General features: G+C 36.2%; 2 protein-coding genes across 3 annotated transcripts in view; both read left to right on the top strand.

Moving 5' to 3' along the window:
• The window catches only part of LOC113874314 (sister chromatid cohesion protein PDS5 homolog A), a 35498-nt gene extending 33124 nt beyond the window's left edge, over window positions 1-2374 (top strand). Inside the window, exons 26-30 of the mRNA XM_027512549.1 lie at window positions 742-799; window positions 943-1065; window positions 1166-1198; window positions 1926-2057; window positions 2195-2374. Coding sequence (XP_027368350.1) covers window positions 742-799; window positions 943-1065; window positions 1166-1198; window positions 1926-2057; window positions 2195-2374 — 526 coding nt within the window. The remainder of the gene's footprint in view (window positions 1-741; window positions 800-942; window positions 1066-1165; window positions 1199-1925; window positions 2058-2194) is intronic.
• Window positions 2375-14323: 11949 nt separating this feature from the next.
• On the top strand, window positions 14324-25946 carry LOC113847082 (small glutamine-rich tetratricopeptide repeat-containing protein). Of its 2 annotated transcripts, none has more exons than XM_027475946.1 (10): window positions 14324-14574; window positions 14865-15136; window positions 22006-22039; window positions 22818-22951; window positions 23269-23335; window positions 23609-23708; window positions 24305-24468; window positions 24941-24987; window positions 25066-25116; window positions 25253-25946. In XM_027475946.1, exons 1-10 carry the CDS (start codon window positions 14496-14498, stop codon window positions 25613-25615), a joined length of 1311 nt encoding a protein of 436 aa, XP_027331747.1. In that variant the 5' UTR covers window positions 14324-14495; the 3' UTR covers window positions 25616-25946. The 2 variants fall into 2 exon arrangements, with proteins under 2 accessions (XP_027331747.1, XP_027331745.1); XM_027475944.1 differs by having other exon boundaries at window positions 14329-14574; window positions 22815-22951; window positions 25253-25914.
• The last annotated feature ends 1844 nt before the right edge of the window (window positions 25947-27790 follow it).

The following is a 27790-nucleotide window of genomic DNA, read 5'->3' as shown; positions in this document are numbered from 1 at the left end:
GGGGAAGCACAAGGCGTTTAAAAAGACTGAACATGCTAAGATTGATATGACATTTTACAATATGATGCAAAACATAAAGCATTAGCCCTTGTTTATATTAGTACTTGATCATAATCTCAATTAAATTAGGAAGCAAATCTTGAATTATGAGGAGGCATGGAAACCAATCCTATTATCTAATACAATCAAGATATTATTGGATATTTCTCATATTTTAACACTCACCCTCAAATAAACCCATAAAAAAAACGAAAAAAGGTATGTTGCAATTAAACCCATTAAAAAAAGAAAAAAAATCATATTAACTCCAGCAAATTTGGCCTACAATTTAACTCTGGGATGCTAGAATGTTTGAGAAATAAGCATTATGATTTGCTGCAATGATCACTAGGATACAGTGCTGGTTGGAATGTTGCATGAATATTACACTTAGTATGTCATGCGCAGTCTTAGTTATTATCAAGTGATATGTTAGCTGTAATTTGCCGCCAGTTATCTGTATTAGCTACAGCTGTAGTTGGTTATAACAACAGCCTGTTATAGTTATGCTTTAGGTGTACTATATATATTTCACTCTCTCCATCACAGAAAATACTTTCGGAATCCTCTCATTTTCATAACAGATTGTATCTCAGATTCTGAGATTTCTTATTGTGTTTTCACTCACCTTCTCTACTCATCATTTTCTAACATTGTGTCATTAGCTAATTTTATCATGGCTTGCTACATAATTGTCCATAGTGTTTATGTGATGGGGCCATTATTGCATTACGTGGCAGCTACAGAGAAGCATGTTGCAGTTTGGCATTGCCATAACCATTTTAGCTGCTTGAGCAACAGAAAATCATGGTGAAACAGCGAGGTGAAAAGGAAAAATATTAAAAATTCAAAATTTACATAAACATTCATTTATGGCTGTTTATGGGTGTTCAAAATTTTCAGTCATCTCCAATATGTTCTCTCTCTGACAAACACCTGTCTTCTCTGTCGTTTTCCAGTATTTTCTGGCCAGCCTCTGCAACCTGCTTTGCTCAGTTCACTCTAATCCTTCCTGTCATTTTCTCTGTACAACACTTTTTATGCATATTGTCCAGTATTCAGTCTTTTTCAGCATTTTTTTTCCAATCTAAGCTGTTCTCTTTATGACTTTTATTGTTATTGACAGGTGTGTTCAGCATCAAATTCTAATTTTGCTCATGTTATGTTCTTTGACATTTTGATTAACTAGATTTTTGAAAATTTGGTTTTTGACCGAACTCAATGATGCCTTGTGATCCATGTAGCTGACCTCACCTAGTGAGATAAGGCTTGATTGTTGTTATATGTTCTATACTTCTTTCATACCATCTCAATCAAATTTGATGCTTCAATTTGAAGCACTATGTAGTCAATCCTTCAAATCATTCCAGATTCAGAATAAAGGAAGATCACAATCAAGCTGTGATAAATTGTGGGGCTACATTGATCAGGAACTATACTCCTTTTCAGTTTTCACCTGGCTCAAAATCCTCCCTTTCAAATTCTGTTCTTTGTAAGTCTGGTAAAAGATAAACAATTTCTTCATTGCAGAAACTCAAAATCGTGTCAATTCATATCTGAAGGGCACAACATTTCCGAACATCTCTGAATTAAAGCGTTCAAAGGGTTCACCTGCCATTTCTGCATACCTCCTCTGAATCAAAGCTATAGTTGGTTTTCTAAGGAAAAGGACAAAATAAAGACTAAATAATGTTATTTATGTTGCCTAGATCTCTTTAACGGCTTAACACATCAAATACCTCTATTTCATCTCCTCATTGCAATCTGAGGTCAAAATCTGGTAATTTGTCAAATAAACTAAGCTGGTTTCAACTTTATTACACACCTTGGAGTCAACAACTGTAAATGCTGCTTTGGCAGATCTTAATTGGTGTGCTGCTATGCAGTGTGAACTTGATGCATTAATGACAATATTGTTTGAACCTTGGTGCCTCTCCCTGCCCATAGGCAAGCCATTGGCTGCAAATGGGTATTTTAGGATCATAGAAAACCCTGATAGTAATATTAACAAGCAAAAGGCTTGTTTGGTTGCAAAAGGCATGTTTGGTTGCACAAAGTTTCTACTAGCAGCTTCAATTTGATTATACTGAAACCATGAGTTCTATCCTGTGGTGAAGCCTGTAATAGTTAAGGTCATTCTCATTCTTTATCTCAGGCATGGATGGAATCTCTGGTGGAAATGATGGACATGGCACAGTTAATCGATGAAAAAAATCAGATAACCTTGAGAAAAGGAACATATGCAGGAGATTACAGTGGCAGGCTGAAGTCGGGAGGAACAACAGTAGGAAATGGGGTTACTCGTGTTGAATCTACGGCGTCCAATGGTACATGAATTCTATCAACAAACCTCTTGGAAATACTGGATTTAGTCAAAGAGAAAGGAATTTTAAAGAACTGACTGCTGCGGAGTACAATGAAAGACAGAGGAAAGGCCTTTGTTTTAGGTGTAATACGTTCTCAAGCAACAAATATAAAAGTGAAATACAGAATTGAAGAAGAAAATAGACTTTGATCCTGTATTAATGACAAAAGAAGAAATACAGCAAGAAGGATGACTCCTTACCGCCCAGAGCAATGCTCCTAATAGAGAAACCACTGAGTTTCCTCTACCCAAAATATCAGAAAAACAGCACACCCTCCTCAGCACCTCATAATTCCCTAAATAACAGAAAGATATCTCACTCTCTCTCCTCTAACTGCCTGCACCCCCTTCTCTCATGCCACGTCAGCTCCTTTTCTTTTCTTCCGTGAATATACTAATAATTTCTTAGGGAATGACTGTCTCATGGGCCAATGGTTCAATAGGACCAATCTGGAATTGGGCTCTATCATTGCCCCCCTCTTCAATAGCTGTCTTGTCCTCAAGACAAACTTCAGGAAATTGGCTTCTAATTGTTAAGGTGTCTTCCCATGTAACCTCCTCTCTAGTCTTTCCTTTCCAAAGTACCAGCCACTGAACCTTGTTCTCCCCTCTTCTATGTATGTTTTGTGTAGCAAGTATTGCTCCGGGTTCATTTATTTCTGCTCTATCATCCTCCAAGCCGGTTGGTAATTCGGGTTCAGCCTTGTAATCCCCTATTGCTTTTTTGAGCAAAGAGACATGGAATACCGGATGTACTCTTGTATACAGGGGCAGCTTCAAGTGATAAGCAACTTCTCCAATCCTTTCTAAGACTTCAAAAGGTCCATAGTACCTAGCACTCAATTTTGGGCTGATTCTGGCCTCAATAGAATGTTGTCTATGCAGTTTTAACTTCAAGAAGACCATGTCCCCTATTTCAAAGCTTCTCTCCTGTCTATGCTTGTCAGCTTGGAACTTCATCCTCTCTTGAGCTCTTACTAGATGATTCTTAAGTTGCCTCAATGCTTCATCACGATCTAAGAGCTCCCTCTGTACTGCTTCAACCCTAATTTCTCCTTGAACACATCTCACCATCATAGGAGATTTTCGTCCATAGGACCATAGACTGCCTCAAATGGGGTAGTTTCGATTGACGAATGAAAATTAGTATTGAACCAATATTCTGCCTATGGAAGCCACACAACCCACCCTTTAGGCCGATCGGTGATAAAACACCTTAAGTAGGTCTCCAAACAACGATTTGTGACTTCGGTTTGGCCATCTTTTTGGGGATGGTAAGCCGTACGCATTTTCAGCGTCGTTCCCTGCCTCTTGAAGAACTCCTTCCAAAACAAACTCATAAACAGAGGATCTCGGTCACTAACTACCGAATTCAGAACTCCATGTAGCCTTACCACTTCCTTCACAAATAACTCAGCGATGGTGCATGCAGTGTAAGGGTGTTTGAGAGGAATAAAGTGGCTATATTTAGTCAGCCTGTCCACTACAACTAAGACAGCTTCAAATCCCCTTGACCTGGGCAACCTGGTTATAAAATCTAAGCTAATATCCTCCCATACCTTTTCTGGAAGAGGGAGAGGTTGTAAGAGCCCCCTAGAGCAGTAGTCATATAATTCTGCCGTTGACACGTATCGCAAGCTTGCACAAACTTCAGAGTGTCATTCTTCATACCCTTCCAATACAAATTTGCAGCTAACCTTCTATAAGTACGTAAAAATCCAGAATGTCCTCCTTGTGGTGTCGCATGGAACTCTTCTAAAAATTTGGGGATCCAAGCAGATTTTTCTGAAATTACTAATCTATCTTTATAAAACAGAATACCTTGTTTGTAGGTAAACCCTGGAGTTACCTCTTTTCCTTGCTGCAGATCTTCAATAATCTTCTTCCAATTGCTCTCAGCGTGTACTTCGGCTATGGCCTCTTGACAATCTAACCACACAGGTATGTATATTAACGCCCTGAATTCTGTTTCCCCTATACTCCTTGATAGTGCATCCGCCCCTTTATTCTCCAAACCGGGTTTGTATATTATCTCAAAATCATACCCAAGCAATTTCGCAAGCCAATTTTGTTGACTCCCTGTTGTAATCCTTTGCTGCAGCAGTTGCTTCAAACTCTTTTGATCTGAATACACCTTAAACCTTCTCCCTAAGAGATAGGGTCGCCAATGTTGTATTGCTAAAGTCACTGCCATTAACTCCTTCTCATATGCAGATTTGGCTAAGTTTTGACTACCCAGGGCCTTGCTAAAGTATGCTACCGGTTTGCGATTCTGCATTAGGATTGCTCCAATTCCCATACCTGAGGCATCACATTCCAACTCAAAATCTACCTCAAAGTTAGGTAGAGTTAGCACTGGTGCAGTTGTAATTCTTCTCTTAAGCTCCTCAAAGGCCATTTGAGCTTTATCATTCCATCCAAATTCATCCTTCTTAGTGAGTTCAGTGAGGGGCATTGCTATTTTACCGTAGTCTTTGATGAACTTTCGGTAATATCCCGTTAGTCCAAGGAAACCACGAACTCTCTTGATGTTTTTTGGAACAGGCCATGCCATCACACTGGCCACTTTTGACGGATCTACCAACACTCCTTGTGCTGAAATAATGTGGCCCAAGTACTCCACACTGCCTTTCCCAAAACTGCATTTCTCCTTATTTGCAAACAGCTTCTGCTGTCTCAAGACCTCCAGAACAACCATTAATTGCACCAAATGATTCTCCCATGTCCTGCTGTATATTAGTATGTCGTCAAAGAATACTAAAACACCTTTTCTCAAGAATTCATGAAATACTTCATTCATGAGAGACTGAAATGTGGAGGGGGCATTTGTGAGCCCAAAGGGCATTACTAAATACTCGTAATGGCCCTCATGTGTTCTGAAAGCTGTTTTTGGAATGTCTTCCTCCCTCATTCTCACTTGATGATATCTGGATCTTAGGTTGAGCTTGGAAAAGAATTGGGAACCATGCAATTCATCAAGTAATTCCTCGATCACTGGTATAGGAAACTTGTCTGGTATAGTGGCTTTGTTGAGAGCTCTATAATCCACACACATTCTCCACTTATTGTTCTTCTTCACCAGAATGACAGGACTCGAATATTCACTTTGGCTATGCCGAATGTGTCCGTTGTCCATCAACACTCCAACTTGTTTCTCAATCTCATTCTTGTGGTAATAGGGATAACGATACGGCCGCACGTTAATGGGTCCCTGTCCTGGAATCAAGGTGATCACGTGTTCCTTGGATCGGACTGGTGGGAGTCCTTTGGGTTCCTGAAACACGTCATCATACTGTAATAAAATTTCCTCCAAGTCTCTCTGTCTATCTCCTGTGATATCTTCCTCTTTCTGCATCGACGACTCCTTTAGCATTTCACAAAGGGATGAGATGAATGGTTCTCCCTGTGTTATTCCCCTTAATACTCGTGCTCCTAAAGTTGTTTCAATTTTCATTGTGTGCTTCTGCCAATCCACCACAGTTTCCCCCAGTGACTCCAACCAAGACATACCTAGAATAATGTCAAGATCCTCCAATCCAAACAAAAAAGCATCCATTGTAAATTCTCCAGCCTCTGTTTCAAGTTTGATTCCGCGACAAACCCCAAGAGTTTCAGTCTTATGGCCGTCGCCCATGAGAACCTTCATTTTCTTCGTGGACTCCCAATCCCATCCCATGACTTCCACCAATTTCTTAGAGAGGAAATTGTGGGTAGCTCCACTGTCTATCAAAATCAAAACAGGGATATCTCCAATCTTTCCTCTTAATTTCATTGTGCTAGGGTTCCTCTCTTGCTCTCCTTCCAAACCGAGTAAACTGATAGTACTACACTCCCCTTCAAAATCTGCCCTGTCATCGTTCTCGGAATTTTGAGTGATTGGGTCATTCTCGTCACATGCTACCTGAATTTCTTCATTAACTAGTATCAGCCTCAATTGCTTTATTGGGCATTAGTGTAATGGGCCGTATGGGCCACTGCACTTAAAACAAAGTCCCTTCCGTCGTCTTTCAATCAAGTCTTGATAAGCTAAGTGAGTGGTACCTCTGTTTCTAAAGCCCCCTTTATTTTTTTCACCATTCTCATCCTTAGTATTTGGGCCAGGCCCATTCATCCACTCCCTGAACCATAATTTTGTGACCCAGTTCGACCCATCACATTTAAATGTGTTTTGGGGCCCATATTTGATGACCCTACTGTACGCATGTCTCGTCTTCCCTGCCAAACAGACCTGCGTGATGATAGTTCTGCTTCTACTGCTCGTGCAGTATTCATCATTCTTCCTCTACTCAACGGATTTGCAGTATGGAGACTCCTCAATCGTGAGCGAATTTCTTCCCGTAACCCATGAATGAAGAAGGCAAAATACTGTTCATCTTCCATTCTCGGAACCTGAGCCACTAAACACTCGAATTGCTGGATATACTCCTCTACACCTTCTGTTTGTTGTAAAAAGGTGAGTTGCTCAAACACACTCCCTTCACCCAATCCACCGTAGCGCTGGAGCAACTCCTTCTTCAAAATTTTCCATGTGAGATCTTCATAATCATTTAACAGCGCATTGAAGAAATGGAGTGTTCCACCCTCCATACAAATCTGAGCCAAGTTCAACTTTACCTCCTCGCTGGTCTCTTGTACTCTGAAGTAAATTTCTGCTCGAGTAATCCATCCTGACGGATCCTCCCTGTAGAACAAGGCTAGCTCAATTTTCTTAGCGGATTGACAAAATTCATCTAAAGCTTCACCTTCCAAAGATTTCAGGCCTGATCCCGACATGCCCTGATAAACGTTTCCCTTCGAATTTGCAGACCTTCTTCCTCCCATGGAGTTTTCCCCATCCTCATTAGTGCCTTTACTGAAAGTTTTTGTCATTAATTCCACCAGTCTCGTTTGATTCTCCGCTGCCTCCCTTCTCAGGGTTTCGATAAGTTTCGTCTGGTTTTCTATTGCTTCCTTCCGCATAGCATCAATGACTGACTGGCTTTGTATTGGTTGAAGTTGTATGGTTTCCATCGTGTTTTTGATTTTATCCAGTTCTCCTTCTACCTTTCCCAACCTCGCTTCTATTTCTTCCGCTGGTTCCGCTTGTCCTCTTTTTTTTTTTTTTGTTGGCATTCACTGACCCAAATATCCGGCAGGTCGGACCAAATAATACGTTCTCAAGCAACAAATATAAAAGTGAAATAGAGAATTAAAGAAGAAAATAGACTTTGATCCTGTATTAATGACAAAAGAAGAAATAAGCAAGAAGGATGACTCCTTACTGCCCCCACACCCTCCTCAGCACCTCATCATTCCCTAAATAACAGAAAGATATCTCACTCTCTCTCCTCTAACTGCCTGCACCCCCTTCTCTCATGCCACGTCAGCTCCTTTTCTTTTCTTCCGTGAATATACTAACAATTTCTTAGGGAATGACTTTGTCTCATGGGCCAATGGTTCAATAGGATCAATCTGGAATTGGGCTCAATCAAGGTGTGATGATGAGAAATTTTCCCCAGAACATGTATGCAAGAACAAAGTCCAAACTATTACGGGTCATGCTGTTGGAAGAGGAACTGAAGGAAACAGGGGAAGTGACAGAGAAGGAAGAAGGGGATAATACAGAATGGGGAGTAAAATCTATTCAGCTAGATCTTAGTAGTATGGCTGGTCTTACGTCAAAAAGATCCCTCAAGTTGTGGGGAACAATGCAAGGGAAACAGGTCTCGACTCTAGTTGATTGTGGGTCTTCTTATCTGCCAGTTATTTAAACACCTCCGTGTTGGGTAAAGGTTGGAGATGGCCACAAAGTGAGCATCCAGGGTATTGCAATGATCTACCTGTATAGATATAGGATCTGCTAGTACAACACAAGACTTTTACTTGTTTGAGTTGGGTGGCGCAGATTTGGTTCTTGGTATGGCATGTTTGGCAGGACTCGGTGAAATCATAGCAAATTTTGGCAAGCTTACTCTGCAGATCAAGCTCCAAGATAAGATGCATACTACAAACCATTAATAAAGCAAGTGTACGTCAAAAGAATTAAAAGAGTAGGGGGTCAGAACCCAACTAACTAAATTAGTTGGAGGTGGTTATTAAGAAATTGTATACAATAGGATAGAGGGGGTGAGAACCCAACTACCCTATGAACCGTGTAGCATTTTCCTTTTATTTCTTGGTCACCTTGATCAAGGGGCATTCTTTTGAATAAAATACAATCAGTTGTTTTGTTTTCCATCGATATCGAATCAGTTCTAACACATAGCTTACTTTCATAGTCTAAAATCACTAGTTCAATCTTGGGATTTTTAACAATGTGATTTATCCTTAACAACTAAAATCATGTTATAATAAGGGGTCCAAAAATTAAATCAAGATTAACAAATGATTCATTAAATCATCATAAATCCTAATTAACACTACTTCCAAACCTAGAATAAGAAAACTACTTATGTTCAAATTACAAATTAAGAAAAATAGTGTAAATGTAATGAGAAAAACAAAAACAATAAAAGTTTAAAGTAGACAAGGAGGAATCTTAATTGTTGCCCTTAGGAGTACGTTGCTCTTGTAAATACCTACAATTTTCTTTCAAGATCTTACCTCAAAAAGTCTTCACTTCTACTTTGATCTTTTTGGGTTTCAATGGTGGCTTCTTCCTTACTATGTAATTCCATTTTCCTAAGGTGCTCTCTGTCTGATTGTTCAACCTCAAAGTCTAAGCACTCCCCGGAGTCAAAAGTTTCCAGCCCCCTTTCTCTTTTTTAAGGTTTTTGTAGATAAGCCTTCAATGTTTTTCTTTTGAGTCATTAGGGAGAAGTTCAATCTAATTCAGTAAGTGTTGTCAATATTGCGAACACATGCCCTACAACACAACCTGATTGAATTTGTCGCTGCCAAACACTTGTTCGGTTTCTTTAGATGAGACAAGAAAATTAGGTGTTTTTTGACGCAGGCAGGTTGTATAGTTTGTTGGCCAAGGTTTATTTTTCTTAAGCTTCATTTTCTTCATTCCAAGTTCCATGTTATCCATGTTTTAGCTTCAAAATCCACTCTTCTACATAAAAAATGTGTAAAACAAGTAAAATACTTTCTTTAAATGTAAGATTATGCATGACTTAATTACCTAAATAGAAATACATTCTAAAAACTAATACATGAATTGCACACATCAAATTACCAAAGTATATGTTGAAATCATAATTGTCAATAGCATGCAATATCGGCGATGCGTGGCAGAGTGGCCCTTGGTTGCCATAGATTTGGCATAGCAGAGCATTTTGCTGTGTGGCCATTGCTGCTGTATTCGCGGCCTTTTGTAGTGCAATAGCGCCACCATAGAAAAGTTGCCAACTTTCCTTTTCTACCCTCAGAACGAAGGAATTTTAGGGTTTTTCAAGGAGAAGAAAGGGTTCTAAATTCTAATCTCTTAGAAATAAGCTGACAGTCTAGAGGTTTTTTCAAGGGTAAAATAGTCTTAATTTTCATACCAAATCTCACTTTTTCCCATGCTTTTCTTTCTTTCTCTATTCGATTTCCCATTCTCTCATCTCTGTTGCTGTTTTGCTTTGCAACTAGAGACACGTGACGAAACCCTACTTTTTTTCTTCTCCCATTCTCTATTTGATGCTCTCTCCTCTCATCTTTGTCTTTGATCCTTCTTTGCAACAATCTTCAATCCAGCAAAGTTACTCTTCTTCGATGAATTCTCTGGCAAAATTCACTTCGTTTCTTCTCTCTATTCTATGATTCTACAGTACTGCCTTTGTTATGGTCTCTTGAAAAATCCACTATTTTTTCTCTGTATGTTTTTTGTGGATAATTATTCATATGCTATTTATGCATTTTTTTTAGCATTATATGTTGTATATGGTAGTGAATATTGAGCTTTAAAAGAATAACACAAGAATAAAGTGTGAATAACAAAAATGAGAATGTTAAAGATAAATGAGTGAACATATGAAAAATGATATGATACGAAATGATAGTATATAAGAATATTGAAGTAGCATCTATAATGGAAAAAAATCTTCAAAAATCATGTGAAAAAAGAACTTTGGAGTTACTAATAAAGAGAGTTAATTGCAGGATTCTTTGTTTAGTGAAAAGGGAGACCCAAAAGAACTTTAGATGAATTATTAAAATAAATATTTTGATTAATTAGATTTTTAAATATTTGATTTTTGACTGAGTTTAATGGCATTGTGTGATTCATGCAGTGATTCTGCTGGGAATTGTTCTTCTCAGTAATATGTAAGAAAATTACTGCTACTGTTACAGCAGGTTGCAAAGCCAGCCAAAGAGATACCACTGAATCAAGAAAATAGTATCACGAATGCATATGCTGTCTCTGCGCCGTATATTTTGGTGTTAAAAGACAGCATATTCTGTTCATGCGTTTCGCAGCTCAGTTTTTGGGATTCATGACTATTTCTTCGTCGAAATCATCGTCTTCCATAAATTCTTATTGGTTATAATATTTCCACAACAAATTCTTTTCTTTTTTTCTCCATCACATCATTCATCTTATCACCTTTTTTTTTCTGATTTCTTTATGTTGTAATCAAGATTCTACAAATGTTTTATACACATAGTATTTCTCAATTCTTATTGGAGAATGGGTTTTGTTTAGAACCCAATATTCTGTAAATTATAATTGGATGCTTACTGAGACTGCATTAAAAAATAATTACTATAGCTGACGTATTGTACGTATTTTGGGGCAACATTTGTCTCCTTCTCGACCCCAAGATTGAGGGGTTAATCAGGAATCGGATCCTTTGCGCTTGTCCTTCCCTCCATTTAATTTTTTTAGCTGTTGGATTTAAATGTACAGTTAAAAAAAGCACATAGTTCCCTACATCTTAAATCTGAGCTTGGATTTAAATCTACGGTCAAAAAAGTACAAGGACAAAATAAAATTCGCATGAGCAAGTGTTGCGATAAGAAACATACTGTGATTCTATTCCGTCAAAAGCAATGAGATGACAAATTTGAGTAATGCATTGGAGTTGGTGACGTTAGGGTGTAATGGCACGGTGAAACAAAAGAACACCGTGTGGAGATTGAAGCTCTTATGGATTGCTCGAACTTGCCGGGTTGCTTATTTGGGCAGGGAAGATGCAGTGTGTTCCTTTGTGTTTGCTATATTCGCAGTGACCCGGTGAGTTCAAGCGACGCATTGGAGTTTCAACCTCTACGTCGTGTTCCTTCATTCCATAATGTCGTTAAAGACCAACGTCACCAGCTCCGAGTTGCTGCTTTTGGCGGGAGGAGATGCACAATATGCTGCTTATCGCGTTTTTCTTTAAGTGAATTCAGTTTTGTCTTTTTCTCCTTTTAAACCGTTAGATTTGAGATGGAGAGAAGTATGGCTGCAGAGTGTCTGATCATGGTTAATCCTTTCCATTATCACATAGTGCAACATTTCCTAAATTGGGATAATCAAGAACTATATGCATTTTCTTCTTTAATTGCCCCTTATAAGTTTTTATCCAACTATATTTTATTTAACTAGTCATTAATAATGTATACTCATCTAAGGAAAAGTGTGTAAATTATGGATGTGTAGAAGATTATCATGATCTGATTTAATTTTGAAAATATATTGTATAATTTTAAGTTTTTTAATTTCTCTTGATAATTCTTATGATTGTATAAATATTTCTTATGTGAATAATATAAGACTTGACTATTCCTTGTCTCTATTTCTTATCTTTCTTTTTATTTTAATTTATAAAATTTTCACATATATAGAATTTTTAGTTGATCTAGAGAATTAATTAACAGTTAATGCCTTTAATTATCCTATGCAGTTATGTAAATATTGGCGTAGAGAATTACGTTTATTTCCACCTTAAAAAAATTTTGTCTAGAGAATAAACTACATTTACTGGGCCTAAATATGAAAAGCAAATCCTAAAATTTATTGTAATACATCAGCTAATTAGAAAATATTATATTTAACCCAATATGACAATATTAATGCCAAATAAAGTTTGCTCAAGCCTGGTTCATGGTCTAAATTTCTTATTTTGTAGCATTTTAGTTCAAAACTCCAACAATTTATCTTTGGACCTTCTGACATGTGCTTTTGTAATGAGTTCGTTTGAGATTTGCAAAGTATCTCTTGAAAAACTTGAGTTAGGTTGTTCTTACTCTTGATTTGCATCAAAATATATTTTTTTAATCATCAATAAAATCAAAGAGAATATTAATTTGTGCCACAATTCTATCTCAGATTCGTATTTAGATAGTTAACCTTCAGTATTTTTTTACTCTATTTGATTATGACCTTATTAGTTTTATCACAAACTTTCATTTTTTAGCCTACAATAAAAATTACGTACTTAGAATTTAGATACTCAATCGTAAATCTTATTATGACATAATTTGAAGAGTTGTAATTTTTTAATTTTTTTATCAATTCAAAATATACCTATTATAATTATATATATTTATCAAATCACATCTTATTTTATCTGAAGTAATAAGAAATATGTTATTATTTTAAAAGATTGATGTCATGATTATTAAAATAAGTGTCTAAATAAGAGCTTGATAATATAGATATAACTGATGATGTTGAGTGTAAATACCTTTTCTTAAGTAGTTTAAATGTCTAAAGATGGATACTTTTTTTTATCATTAATGTTTTAGATAATTTATTTAATTTTATTGTTAGCTTTGTGTTTTAAAATTATGATGTAATAAATTTTTAAATGCATACACTCACACTTGATAAGACTATAATTAAGGAGTTTTTGTTTTTATATATATTTTTAAATATTACATTAATTTTGATGTACTTAAATTAAATATTAAATTTAAAAATTTAAAATTTTATAAATGTGATTTATATATTTTTAAAATTTTTAATATAACAATTAGTATAACTTATATTGCTATAATTTAATTCCTTATATATATATATATATATATATATTCACCTCTAATCATTAAATTATATACATACCTATTTAAAACTAAAATGAATTGTTGCACAAGTTACTAGCTAATATATATTAAAAGTTTTGATAATATCGATACAACTGATGATGTTTCAATATAAATATATTTTATTAAGGAGTTTAAATGTGTAAAGATGGATAAATTTTATTTTATTTTTTATCATTAGTGTATTAGAGTATCTATTTACTTTTATTGTTATTACACAAGTATAATCATTATTCATTTTTCTGTGAATGAATGTATGATGTTTTTTATTTTGTATTTTTTTGTGTTTTAAATTTATGTAATAAATTTTTAAATGCATGCACTCATACTTGACAAGACTATAATTAAATAATTTTAATTTTTATATATTTAAATTAGATATTAAATATAAAATTTTAAAATAATAATTGATATAATATATTAATGTAATTTAATTCCTTTATATATATATATATATATTAAAATTTAATTTAAATAAAAAATTAATATTTATATGATTTTATTATCAAATACGTGATCAACTAATAAAAAATTATTCTAAACTAATATTTATATAATTTCATTTTATTTTATTTTTAAAATTCAACTTCTTTTAAAAGTTTTATCCCCTCAGACTTCCAAGAATTCTTTTATTTGTAAGAGTTTAATATTTTTCACTTTTATTATACTATTCTTTTATATTATATCATACTATATTATATATAAAGCATAAAAACATAAATTAAAATCATTTCAAAGTACATAAATATTCAAAATTTAAAAGAAATTTGATTTTAAAGTTATTAACCGAGATTTTAGAAAAATAAATAAATTTTAATGTTAAAAGTTTTAACAGTCTATCTTTTAAGAAAAAAAAAGTTTGTATAAAGACTTTTAAAAAAATGAAGTTATTAATTGTTTTTGAAGAATTAAAAAACCTGTAAAAAGAAATGCCAGAAAAAATAATCTGTAAATAAAGGACCGGAACTTAAATCCGTCAAACACAGCAAACACAGTGTCAGGACTTCAACCAGTTAAAGCTAGATTCGCTGCTTCATCTGCGAACTTTCTGGAAGACACGAGTTTCGCTTATACTCTTCACACCAAAATATGGCCTTTTTCGTCATCTTCATCTGCCTTCGTTTTTCAATTCACCGTTTCTGAGATATCATATCAAATGACTCATAATCACATCACCACCGATTCCCCTCTCTCTCGTCGCATTGTTCGTGCCTTCCTCCAATTCCTCAACTCTGGTATTCTCATTCCTCACTAAGCACTAATACCCAATTTGATTCTCACTGCAAAAAAATTATCTTTGCTGCGTATTTATTCATTGTGTGTGGTTTTATGAACTGGGTCGCTTTATTTTTTCATGATTAATTGGGTTCGAGTTGCCAATTGTCATTTAATCTGGTAATATGTAACAGGGTAGAGAAAATTGTTACTTGGTTTTCATTTAAATTGTCGAATTTTTTGATTTAGTTTTAATTTTTTGTTTTTGTTTCAATCAATAATATCCTCTAATTTGGTTGCCGTGGAATAGTTGAACCCAGCCCAGGGGTTGATGCTGAGGGGATTGAGGTTGCAAGGGAGTGTTTGGTGGAGGCTTTTAGGCTTAATTCATCTCCTGTGAATGGTGATCCTGTGAAACCTGATTCACTGATTGACATTTTCAAGTCTCTTGAAGCTAACAAGCAATGTGAAACGAGTAAGTCAGATATTGGTCCTCAACCTGATTCTGTGGCCACTTCCAGTTCATTGTCTGGCGAGAATCCTGCTCATGCAGAAAATCATTCTCAGGCATCGAAATCTATGGTTAATTTTCATTTTCCCTCTCATTACTCTTGCATTAGGCCAATTTATTCGTGTCAAGTATTAACTTTTTGGTTGTTGTTATTCACCTGAAAGATCAATTTTTTGACTGTTGATCTTTGCGACCTTGTTCTTTGGTAGATTGAATTAATATTTTCCCTTAATTGTTTAGTTGATTAAAAATTGCTTGTCTTTTTCTTATGTGCTTCACACTTTTCTTGTTTTGTTCTATTTGACATATGCGAGGAGCACGTGATAATGTGATACACCATTTACCCAACCATTCCATTACACTTTGTTTAGTTTCACTTGTAGTTTCACTGATAGTTGTAGGGATTTAGGTAGAGAAAGGGGAAAACAGAGGGCTAACTTTGAAGTTTGAATAATAAAATACAATATTGATATTTGGTGTGTAATGATGTCTCACAAACATAATGCAGTATGCAGTATGCACTAACCCTGTTTATAGTGTATTAAATAAGGAAACAGATATTGATGGGGGTCATGTAGGATGAAACTTCTTTAGTTAGCACATACTTATTATTAATATCAGATAGTGGTGCTTTGCGGCCAATCCCTAAAATGCTATAATGGGATCAATATAGTGCGGTGGCTGACTGGCCTCTATTCTAAAACTTTTTATACAGATTGAATAATTTATAATATATACATAAAAGAGCTCAAACATAAAAAAACTTCACTAAAATTCAGAACCAATGTGATTCAAAGTTCAGAACAGAAGGAGGAATGGAGTGTGGATATCACCAGAAATACTGCAGAAGGGTGGGTGTTCGCTGTAGAGTATGGGTGTTGCACGGTAGAGGGAAGCATTGGAAACTGCATTCAATTAAGTTCTGAAAAGGGAGAGGGAGATCTCAACTTTGTCACTAAAAAAGCCCTAAAAAGTGCTGTTTCAAGGGAATTTTTTTATGAAGCTCTTTACTTTGGCACTGCTATAGCACCACAAAAGGCCATTATTTTGGTCATGGATACATCTGCAACAACTTCTATCTGAAAATGCTATTCAAACTTTGCAGCCCATGGTCTCGTAGTGCTACAGCAATATTACAGTGTGTTATTGATAATGTTGAGAGAGAAAATATTGAATCCGTGTGTTTAGGGCATAGCGGAGTTATTCTAATTTATAGAGAAGAGTAAATATTATAAGATATGGAGTTACTATATTTACAAGATTCTAATAGATTTTAACACTCTCCCTCAAGCTGGAGCATATAGGTCATATGCACCAAGCTTGTTACGTATGTAGTTAATCCGATGATCCTTTAGTGACTTAGTAAAGATGTCTGCTAGTTGGTCATGGAAATTAACAAAACTAATAGATATTTCTCTGGACATGACTTTCTCTCTGACAAAGTGACAATCAACTTCAATGTGCTTTGTTTTCTCATGGAATACTGGATTTGAGGCAATATCCATAGCGGCTTGATTATCACATATAAGTGACATATGTGTGACCTCTCCAAACTATAGTTCTTGAAGCAACTGTTTGAGCCATATAAGCTACTGACTCGCTATAGCCATAGCTTGATACTCCGCTTCTGCACTCGATCGGGCTACAACATTTTGCTTCTTACTTTTCCAAGATACAAGGTTATCTCTGACAAATATACAGAATCCAGAGGTGGACCTTCTATCTACGGGAGATCCTGTCCAATCTGCATCAGAATATCCCACAACTCGAGTGTGTCCTTTGTCTTCATACAAAAGACCCTTTCCTGGAGCTCCTTTGATGTATCGAACAATGCGAATTACTGCATCCCAATGTTCCTTATATGGAGAGTTGATGAATTGACTTATTACACTCACTGCGAATGAGATATCTGGACGGGTAACAGTAAGGTAGTTCAGCTTCCCTACTAACCGTCTGTACCTTTCAGGATCTAGAAGAGGCTCCCCCTGATTTGGCCAGAACTTGACATTAGGATCCATGGGAGTGTCGACTGGTTTGGAAGTTAACATTTCTATTTCTTCCAAAATATCCATTGCATACTTCCTTTGGGAAATGATGATCTCATTTTAGACTGTGCTACTTCTATTCCTAAAAAATATTTGAGTTTGCCAAGATCCTTTGTCTGAAAATGTTTGAAGAGATGTTGCTTCACCTGTACGATGCCCTGATGGTCACTATCTATGATGACAATGTCATCAACATAAACAACCAAGTAGATGCAACCGGTAGTGGAGTGACGATAGAAGACAGAATGGTCAGCCTCACTCCGAGTCATGCCAAACTGTTGAATCTGCTGAACTATGCTCTGGGTGACTGCTTGAGGCCATATAAAGATTTTCGCAATCGACATAAAAGACCAGATGACTCCCCCTGAGCAACAAAACAAGGCAGTTGCTCTATGTAGACTTCCTCGAGCAAATCACCATGTAAGAAAGCATGCTTGATATCCAACTGATAGAGAGGCCAATGACGTATGGCAGCAATGGATAGGAATAGTCGCACAGAAGGCAATTTGGTCACGGGAGAGAAGGTGTCGTCATAATCCAACCCGAAGATTTGAGTATAGCTTTTGGCGACGAGACGGGCCTTAAGCCGATCAACCTTGCCGTCTGGACCATCCTTAACTATATACACCCACCGACAACCAACAACTGACTTCCCTGGTGGTAGAAGAACAAGGTCCCAAGTCCTGCTGTTCTGTAATGCACACATCTCGTCTAGCATAGCTTGTTTTCATCTGGGTTGGGAAAATGCATCACCTACACGTTTAGGAATAGAAACAGAGGACAAGGAAAAAAGGCAAGAATAATAGGAAGGAGAAAGACGATGATAACTTAAAGAAATATAATGAGGAGAAGGATTATGAGTAGAACGTATACCTTTTCGAATGGCAATGGGAATGTCAAATTCAGAGGGCGGGATCGGAAGATGAGGCGAAAGAGGTGGTTCTAAAGGTGAGTCCATGGTGTTGTCAGTGCTCGGTGGCTCCAAAACAGGACGAGTACGACGCTGATATACCTGCAAAGGTGGAGGAGATGGATGTGGAGGCGATGGATGTGGAGGCGATGGAGACGCCTCTGGAGGACAGAAAAGGATTGAACTAGGGGCAGTCGTGGATGGAGAAGACTCGAGTGTTGATGTTCTAGGTTCAAAGAATGGAATGGACTCGAAGAAAGTAACATCAGCAGAAATGAAATACCTGCGAAGAGTAGGGGAATAACACTTGTATCCTTTTTGAGACTGTGGGTACTCGAGAAAAACACACTTATGAGACTATGGAGAGAGCTTGTCAATGCCAGGACCAAGAGCATGAACAAAACATGTAGAACTAAAGAGGGGGTGAAGGATGAAGAGAGTGGTGAGGGCATAGAACTTGATGAGAGATTTTACCTTGTAAAACAGAGGAAGGCAGGCGGTTAATGAGATAACATGCACTGAGTACCGCATCATCCCAAAACTGATTAGGAACATGAGAGTGGAGAAGAAGAGTCTGGGTGGTCTCAAATAGATGCCTATTTTTGCGTCCCCCAACTCCATTCTGTTGGGGAGTATGAGGACAAGATGTTTGATGTAACACACCATGTGATGCCATAAAGGTCTGAAACTGAGTAGACAGATATTCACGTGCATTATCACTTTGTAAAGTACGAATAGGGATACCAAATTGATTTTTTATTTCATAAAAAAAGACTGAAAAATTGAAAAAATTTCAGAACGTTCTTTCAGTAAGTATAACCAAGTACAACGGGAAAAATCGTTTATAAAAGTGACAAAATACCTAGACCCTAATGTAGAGGAAATACGACTTGGACCCCAAACATCTGAATGAACTAAAACAAAAGGGGACGAAGCCCGACTCATAATGCGACTAGAAAAAGAATTATGACATGTTTGCCTAATTGACATGACTCACAAGACAAAGACTCTGACTTAGAAAGACTAGGGTATATCTGCTTCAACTTATCAAGACCTAGATGTCTTAATCGAGCATGAATCAAAAGTGGAGACGTTGCTGTCGAACCAACAAGAGAGGGCTTGTTGAGCTGACAGAAGCCATGAGACTCACATCCGGAGCCAATCGTCCTCCCCGTAATCCGGTCCTGCAGGGAAACAAAATTTTTGGTAAAAGATATGACATTAATCAAGAGACCGAGTAAGTTGACTAATAGACAATAAATTAAAGGGAGCCCTAGGGACATAAAGGACATTGTTAATAGAAAGAGAAGGAAGAGGATGAACAATACCAATACCTTGGGACTGAGTTTGAGACCCATTTGCCATGGTGACAGAAGGTAAATAACCAGAAGTAAAAAGAGAAGAAAAAAGAGATTTATTACTAGTGATGTGATTGGTGGCCCCAGAGTCAAGGACTCAAGGGCCTGAAGAGTGAGAGAGACCAACGAAGGAATTACCAGTGTGTGCAACAGCAGCAGTGGAACCGGAGGCCTAACGATCGTCATACCATTTCAAGAAATTGTCATAGGAAGGTGATAGATGTGGATCCGGAGCCAATGGTGGAGCAGAAGTGGATGAAGGAGACACAAAACTTTGGGCCACTTGGACAATGTGAGGAGGTCGACCATGTAAAGTCCAGCACTTATCAATTGTGTGTCCCGAGCGGTGGCAATGATCACATCAGGGACGTCCTTTGCCGCCCTTACACTGTGAAGGTCGGTTGGTGTTGCGGGAAACTAAAGCCAAAGAGTCAATAGGAATAGGAAGCAAAGGCTCAGAGGAGGATTTGGGGGGCACACGGAGGAGGGTCGCCTAGGTACTATCCATAGTAGCTTATGTGAGGCTCCCCAGGATCTGATCACGAACATGAGAATATTCTGGGGGCAAATCGTATAGAGCCAAGGACATGAAAAACTTCTTGCGATTGTCAAGTTCTGCATCTAAAGTGGCAGCGGAAGGAAGCAATTCGTTGAACTCACAAAGAAGGCTTGATATCGAGCCTAGATAGGTCGACATAGAATTCTTAATCTGATGGGCACTAAGGACAATCATGAGGTCTTCACAAACTTGGTAGAGTCGCCGAGAATTGTTTGTAAAGAGTTGTTGGACTTGTGTCCAAACAGCTTTGCAAGTTTTGTGAGTGTGAAAGACATCACAAAGAAATGGGTGAATGGTGGCTCGGATGATACAACATAGTTGGGCGTCAACCTTTTTCCATAGAAGATGGTCGGCCTCCGGGACATCATCTGCTGTTTGGGTGAGATGTGTCTTATAACCCTGTCCAACAAGCCAAAGTTCAATGTGAGAAGTCCAGGAAGAGTAGTGCTTACCGTTCAACTGCTCAGAAGAAAGAGGTGCAGTGACATGGTTGGTAAAAATCTGGGTATTGGCTTTTGGAGTGCTAGAGGCAGCCATTGGTCAGCGAGAAGAGAGAGAAAATGCCCAAACAGCAGCGAAAAAGGGCAAAACAAGGGGGAATAAATGTCCAAACAGCTAACCGAGAGCAGATACAGGTAGAGGAGAGAGGGGCGAGTAAACCCCAGTTGACGGCGTCAGGAAAGGACGCCAGACGCGCCGTCACGTGCAGAGAGAGAAGGTGGCGCGTGAGAAAACCGCTTGAGGAGAAGGGGGCGCATGAGGGCTCCGATAAAAGCGCGGTCAGCAGAGTTCGGCCGATTTGACAAGGGCGATCACGACGGCAGGGTTTCAGTAGTGATCGGAGGTCGGATGGTGGCGGCGGCGGCAGCGGTGCCGGAAAAAAAAAGGCACTGGTGAATAGTGGGTCCACCGGGAAAAAAAACAGATTAGGATTGCCTCTTAGGCTCTAGATACCATGTTGAGAGAGAAAATATTGAATCTGTCTATTTAGGGCACAGCGGAGTTATTCCAATTTATAGAGAAGAGTAAATAATTACAAGATATACAATTAATATATTTACAAGATTCTAATAGATTCTAACATATAACAATAAGGTAGAGGAGGAGGAAAAGAGAGAACAAACTTTGAATAATAGAATATAATATTGAAATGTGGTGAGTAATTAAGCGTTACAAAATACAATGAACTAACCTTTATTTGTACTTATTTTAGACTATTAATCCTAATTAAATAAATAATCATATAACGAGATAAAAACTATTCATATGTCTTCTTCTAATAAATTAAACCTTTTGGGATAGTTGGTTCATGACATGGTATTAGAGCCTATATGACCTACGGTTGAGAGTTCAATCCTTGTTATCCCTATTCTTCTAATAAAAGAATAAATTTTAGCATAAGATAGTTGGCTTGTGCTTGGTGCACATTGCTAGCTCAAGAGTCTCTTGTTTGTGGGGGGTGTGAGATATAAAACCATTCATGTGCCTTACCTATGTGCTTTAATGGTTAATGACTTTATGAACTTTGGAAGAACCATACTTCAAAAGCTAGTAGTTGTAGTTGGAAAGCCCAAGGCCTTATGAACCTTACAATAGAATCTCATACTTCTAAGGTCTAATGTGAAACTTAAGTTCCATACCTTGGCATTGGATCCTTACATTATGTCACGTATTGCAACCTTGATGCCCACATAGGCTGGCTGTGAACTAGCCCCTTAACTAGTTTCGGGAGAATACTGCAATTTTGGTTTCACCACTGCGCCACTCTTGCAATTAAGAGACATGGTGCAAGATTTCTAATACCAATTGATAAGAACATTAGGAGAGGCACACCACAAAAGCTAGTTGTTATAGTTTCAGAGCTCAAGGCTTTATAAACTCCTCACTAGAATCCAATACTTCTAATAAATAAACAATTGTTGCCACATTGATGCTGAAGTGTTTCATGTTGAATCTCTCTACTTTCACTGTCCTCGCAGCACATCACACTATCACATTAATTTAAAATTGTGTCTTATTGAAAGTTTGACTCGATTCTGATTTATTTCACAATATGTAACTTGATTAGGATGAAGATTGGACACAGGACTCGCATGCTTTTGGTAGGATAATATGTCCCCTTTATTTTACTTGAAATTTGAGTTATCATATATTTAACTGTTTATGCGGAGAGTGTATTATATTATGTATGATCTTGAAGTTCTTAATGAGGGAGCATTTCTTGCTGGACAAGTTTATAGTTTTGTAACTTTCAATTCTTTTATTTGTTGTACCTTGAGCATGCTCTAGGGTGCAGACCCCTTAACAAGCATTATAACGAACATAACTAATTAAATGACTTTATGTTGTTTTGCATGACAAGGAGTAATATAATAATTCCTCTGGTTAGTGATATTTATGGAAGTAAAAATTGCAGTTTTAACATATTTATGGAAGTAAAAGGCATTAAAATTTTCTTGTTAATTATTATCCAAAAGAATTGTTGTTAATCTAGATGAGCCTGTTTAGGTTGATTTATGTTTTCAATCCACAAAAGATGTCTTTGACAATATTTAGTGTCTCATTTTTGTTGTCATTTGGATTTCATGAAAATTTGTTTGTAGTCAACAAGAGTGGTTTCAATTTTTCTCTTTTGCGGTTTTGCTAATGTACCCCTTTAGGTCATAGGTTAAGAAATGAAAAATAGGAACTACTAAATGAAAAGTAAAAGCATGTAATATTTTGAAAAACCAAAAAGCATATATAATTGTTCTTTATTAGACTGAGTACTAAATGATTTTCTTTTATTCCTCAACATGTGACATATCTCATAATGAACCTTATGTAGTTCCTAAAAAGTTTTAAGTAAAGTTACATTATTTTCATGATATTTGACAGCAGTATCTAAAGATGAACTCTGTGGACAATTCTTTGCTGCTCTGGAGAAAAATCACTATTGTGGGACCAATACTGATGGGAGTGATGATCCAGTGCAACTGGAGAAAGCATGTCGTTTATTCGATGAGGCTTTTATGGTAGGACATATTATGTCATGAATAAACATATACTGCATTTCCCATCGATGTTGAAACTCAAAACATACCTATTTGTTTGCTTCTAATCAGTTGATAATATGCACATTATTATTTCTACTACCATTCTTGTTATTTTAAGTAATTCGTTTTAGTATCCTGCTTTTTGTCTGTTTAATTCTACGACAAAAACAGCCAAGTCTTATACCACTTGGTGGGGGTGGCTATGTGGATCAAGCAATGTTATTGGGCTTATCAATTTTATCCTAAAACAAAATTTCAGTAGAGCTGTCTGTTTTATACTTGATGCTTCTATGTAGGAGATGGAAAGGTCTGGGTGTCATCAGTTTAGTTTGAAGAATTTGGCTGAATCACTGAAATCACTAGGTATGATATAAGTGACTTTGAATTTAAAAAGTTTGATTTTATCCGTGGATGGATTGAAAATCTCTGTCACACATACTCTTACACTGTGGCATGCATGGTGCATAGTACAGTGATAGGTGTGATTAAATTGTAATCTGTCTTCATACTGCACTGCAGATTGGTGTGATTAAATTGTTTTTCAATTTGGGTGTATGCAAGTTTTGTTAAAGAATATCTACACAGTGATAGGTTTTTGCAAGATGATTTAATGCTTGAAAATGGGTTTTCACTCAGGTAACAAGGCAATGCAAGCTAAGCAATACTCTGATGCAATAGATTTGTATGATTATGCTATTGCACTCCATGAAAAGAGTGCTGTTTACTATTGCAACAGGTATGCCACTGATTCATACTGTATTACAAAATTTCAAATATATTGCTATATTATTTCTTAGTTCACTGAATATATTGTTTTAATCTGTAATATTAAGTTCCACCTCCATTCTTTGGAGGGGATGGCATGACATTGTTAAAGGTAATGCTAAGATTTTTTGGGATATCAAATTTTAGTAAAAAGTATGGTTGTTATGTAGGGGACACCCTTATACAATTATGAGAAACAAGTTCTACGAAGTTCTAAATATAATTTTGTTATGTAGTGTAGATTAGAACTAAGGATATCTCCTTTAACTCATCCAGGAGAAATTATATTGTTTCATCGAAACTCAGGTACGCATATAATAAACCAATTTGTTTTGGGCCCTTTAGGTACGTCAAGGACCCTTACCCATGAAAAATGAGGGTAGAGGGAGTGATGGTGGATTACAATACCCCGTGTATACATGTGTCCCTGTTTTCAAATGCATCTCTCTTTATTTTCTTCACATTTCAGAATATATATTTTAGACATTTGTCTGGTTCAGAATACCTTAGGCACCAGTTTATTAAACTGACGGGGCATTTTGTTCCTTCATTTTTTGCACACGTCAGGGCAGCTGCTTACACTCAGATTAACAAATATACGGAAGCAATCCAAGATTGCCTTAGATCAATTGAGATTGATCCAAACTACAGCAAAGCATACAGTCGATTGGGTTTAGCTTATTATGCTCAAGGAAATTACAGAGATGCTATTGAGAAAGGGTTTATAAAAGGTTGGTAAAGGATTATATTCATCCCATGCTATTGGTTCTTACAATATGTTTTACCCTATGTTTTTATTGGAATCCTGTGGAGAATGTTGACTTAATTGTTATCTACTGTTCCAAATCGAGGTGAAATGGTGGAGATCTATCACCTTACTAATGCAAGGTTAATGGAAATTTACAAGTTTTTCTCAAAATTCATAATTGATTAGCTTCTTTTAAGCCATTTGGGTTTCCTGCACTTGCAGGAGCATGTTATAATCATTATTGTCTAAATAATTGATTTTACTAAAAATGCATTTTGTATTCATTCGTTCTACTGAGAAAATGATTCAGTCTACCGAATTTAAACCGTTATTAATTTATTATCATTATGAGTATTGGTTCCAACTTCCAAGCTGTTTGGAATTGGAAATGTTAAATCCAGTAAATCTTGAAGAACTCAATTTATTTGTCTAAAGGTGTTTTTATATCTCTGCAGCCTTGCAGTTGGATCCAAATAACGAGTCTGTCAAAGAAAATATTCTGGTTTGTTCTATTTTTCCATTTCCTTCTGCTTCTCCTATTACTTTTTCTATGTGATTGTAATGCTGTTGTTAACCACAGGTAGCTGAGCGTAAATTGTTAGAAGAGCAACATCATGCAGATCACAATCAGGTACTGTTATTATTATTATTATCATTCCTTTTTCAAATATTCAGGTGTTACCCATATGCAGTCTTTGGATAACACCTGATGGCTGTTTGCTCCAACATAATGTTTTCAACTGAACTTTTTTTCATATTCTGTAAAGAGTTCAAGATCATCTCAGGAGTTCCAAAACCAATCTGCACGAGGATCAAGAAGCCATGCAGTGCCGCCTCCATTTTCCTCAATGCCGTTTAACCCCAACGATCTTGCAAGCATGTTCATGAACATAGCCGCAAATGCTACAAATGTGCATCAGGGGTCACATACTCAGGAAAGGCAAGAAGATAGCAACAGTAGTGGAGCTAATGAACCCGAAATAAGAATTGGGGGAAATATTAGTGTAAACTTTGACCAAATGCCTGAGGATATAACAGGAGCGTTTCAATCTATGATGGAAATGTTATCTGGGGCTGTACCCCCCGGCCAACCACATGATCAAATGAATGGAAGAACACCTCCAAACTAGCCTATTTATGCATTGTCAGATTGTAAAGACTCACAAATTTGTGAAATTATTTTTTCTTTTTCTTTTTTAACTGATTACAGCATTCACTGACAAGATTCTCCCCGTTTTTACATCATTTATGGAGTATTGAGGCGTCCCCTTTTGGGAAGCAACCCAATGTCCATACTTATACAGAGGCTGGGACTTGTGATTCACTAAAGGGCATCATCTTTAAGTTTAGATAATCATTGTTTGCAAGAGAAATGTCAGTAATGTAGCCTTTGGATAAGTGTTTTTTAAAAAGTCAAAGTATTTGCTTTATAAGTTGATAATCTTTATGATTTTGACTTTTTGAAAATTTGATTGGTGCGTGGAAGAGTATATTACAAAATGTGCTGTTAGCTCTCTTGTTTCTAATCTTCAATAGTGTATGCAATGATGAAACAAATAAGGTTTTATACATAAACTAAGCTTTTAGAAAAATACTTGTAGAAGACAAACAAATCAATACAACAAATAAATAATTTTTTTTTATAAGTTAAAAATAATTTATCTTTTTCAAGTTTTAGAGAAGGTAAATGAAAAAAGTTTTAAAAAGAATAGAGAATATTGATATTTATAATTTATCAAAAAATCTTCTTTCATTTTGTTACTTAATTTTAAACGAGGTTGAGGTTATGATTTAAAAAAAAAATTGAAATGCATTTTATTGGAATTGATGAGCTCTAGAACAAAGTGGCATGCAAGAGATTAAGAGGCAGCTATACCATTCAACTATGTCATATCATAAGAGATTTACACAAGTTATATAAAAGTGCAAATGAGGTGTCTTAGGTTTCACAATTTAATTAGTTGTTTCCTTTATTTTGTAATATGTTTTGAACTTCAATTATCATTTTAAAATAGACTAAACTCACATTTTGTTACTTAATATAGTAAGCGTTAGACATTTTAGTCCTTAAAATTTTAAAATGTCATGTTAATTCTTAACTTTCATCTCTGTCGGTCATTTAAGTTTCTAGACACAAATACCGTTATTAGACAGTAACAGAATTCTGACATGTCACATTAAGTAACATGTGTGATTAATTATGTGAGAAAAATAATGTCATATGTGGTATGATATATATTTTTATTTCATTTTAGTACTTGAAATTATTATCTGTCAGACATTTTAGTTTTTGAGATTGTTATTGATTAACATTTTAGTCCCTTGCTCTTAAAATCTTTCAACTACCTATCTTTCTTCTTCTTCATTTTCTTAGAAACTACCACTCTCATCATAATCATTCTTAGCTTCCTTCTCCCTCTCTTTCTTACTCTTAGCCACTCTCTCATATGCCGAATACTTTCTTTACATTAAATCTCTGATAACTGCAGAACGCATATATTACAACCAAATATACTTAGGCTATAGGAGCAAATGAAAAAATAAGACCATCAACAATATCATTCTAGATTGGAACTAGAATCAATCAACAAAGTTAGAACTACAAATGCATCTACAGCAGAAAGTGAAAAGTAAAGTTTCTTTTCATTCCTTCTTGACCATTACAACAAAGGAAAAAAATACAACACTAAAGAAATCAAAGTCACTAAGATGGGCAACAGAAAAAGGATGTGGGGGTCTAAAATCCCATCTATTAGATGCAACTACTCAATGCCTTGCTCTATTCTTGTATTTGTGTTTTTCAGATATTTGGCATATTGAGCCTGGCAAATCTGGCCTTCACTACCACAACCTATATCCAAGATTTTTAAACTACCAATTCCATCACTTCTTTAAGTTCTTTTGTTGGTGTGGTGAAGGAGATTTTATTGGACACCTTAGAGAATGGCTAAAAGTAAGAAAGATATAGGGAGAAAGAGACTCAGGATGATTATAGTGAGAAAGTGGTTTCCAGGAAAATAAAGAAGAAGGATGGATAGTTGAAAAATTTTAAGAGCAAAGACTAAAATGTTTGTCGGTGATAATCTTAGAAACTAAAATACTTGATAAGTGATAATCTCAAAGACTAAAATGAAACGAAAATACTCTTTCTGGTCTTTTTTATAAGAAATAAAAGATTAAATCACTAAGACTAAGAAAAGTAATTAATTATGTTATGTTTTCTATAAATATAAATTTTATTCCAAAAATATCTATGACATTAAATGTTATAGTTAGTAATTTATATATTTAATGATATTAATAAA

The sequence above is a fragment of the Abrus precatorius genome, unplaced genomic scaffold (genome assembly GCF_003935025.1).
Source record: "Abrus precatorius isolate BTA unplaced genomic scaffold, Abrus_2018 Scaffold8, whole genome shotgun sequence".
Classification (NCBI taxonomy): Eukaryota; Viridiplantae; Streptophyta; class Magnoliopsida; order Fabales; family Fabaceae; genus Abrus; species Abrus precatorius.
This window is presented reverse-complemented; position numbering and strand designations above follow the sequence as displayed.

What these genes read in the sequence shown, in the direction of transcription:
- LOC113847082 (XM_027475944.1), top strand. Translation starts at nt 14,496, where the DNA reads ATGACTCATAATCACATCACCACCGATTCCCCTCTCTCTCGTCGCATT. An exon ending in CTCAGGCATCGAAATCTATG is followed by an intron (nt 15,137 to 22,005) that starts GTTAATTTTCAT and finishes TAACTTGATTAG; the next exon opens with GATGAAGATTGGACACAGGA. An exon ending in ACAGGACTCGCATGCTTTTG is followed by an intron (nt 22,040 to 22,814) that starts GTAGGATAATAT and finishes GATATTTGACAG; the next exon opens with CAGTATCTAAAGATGAACTC.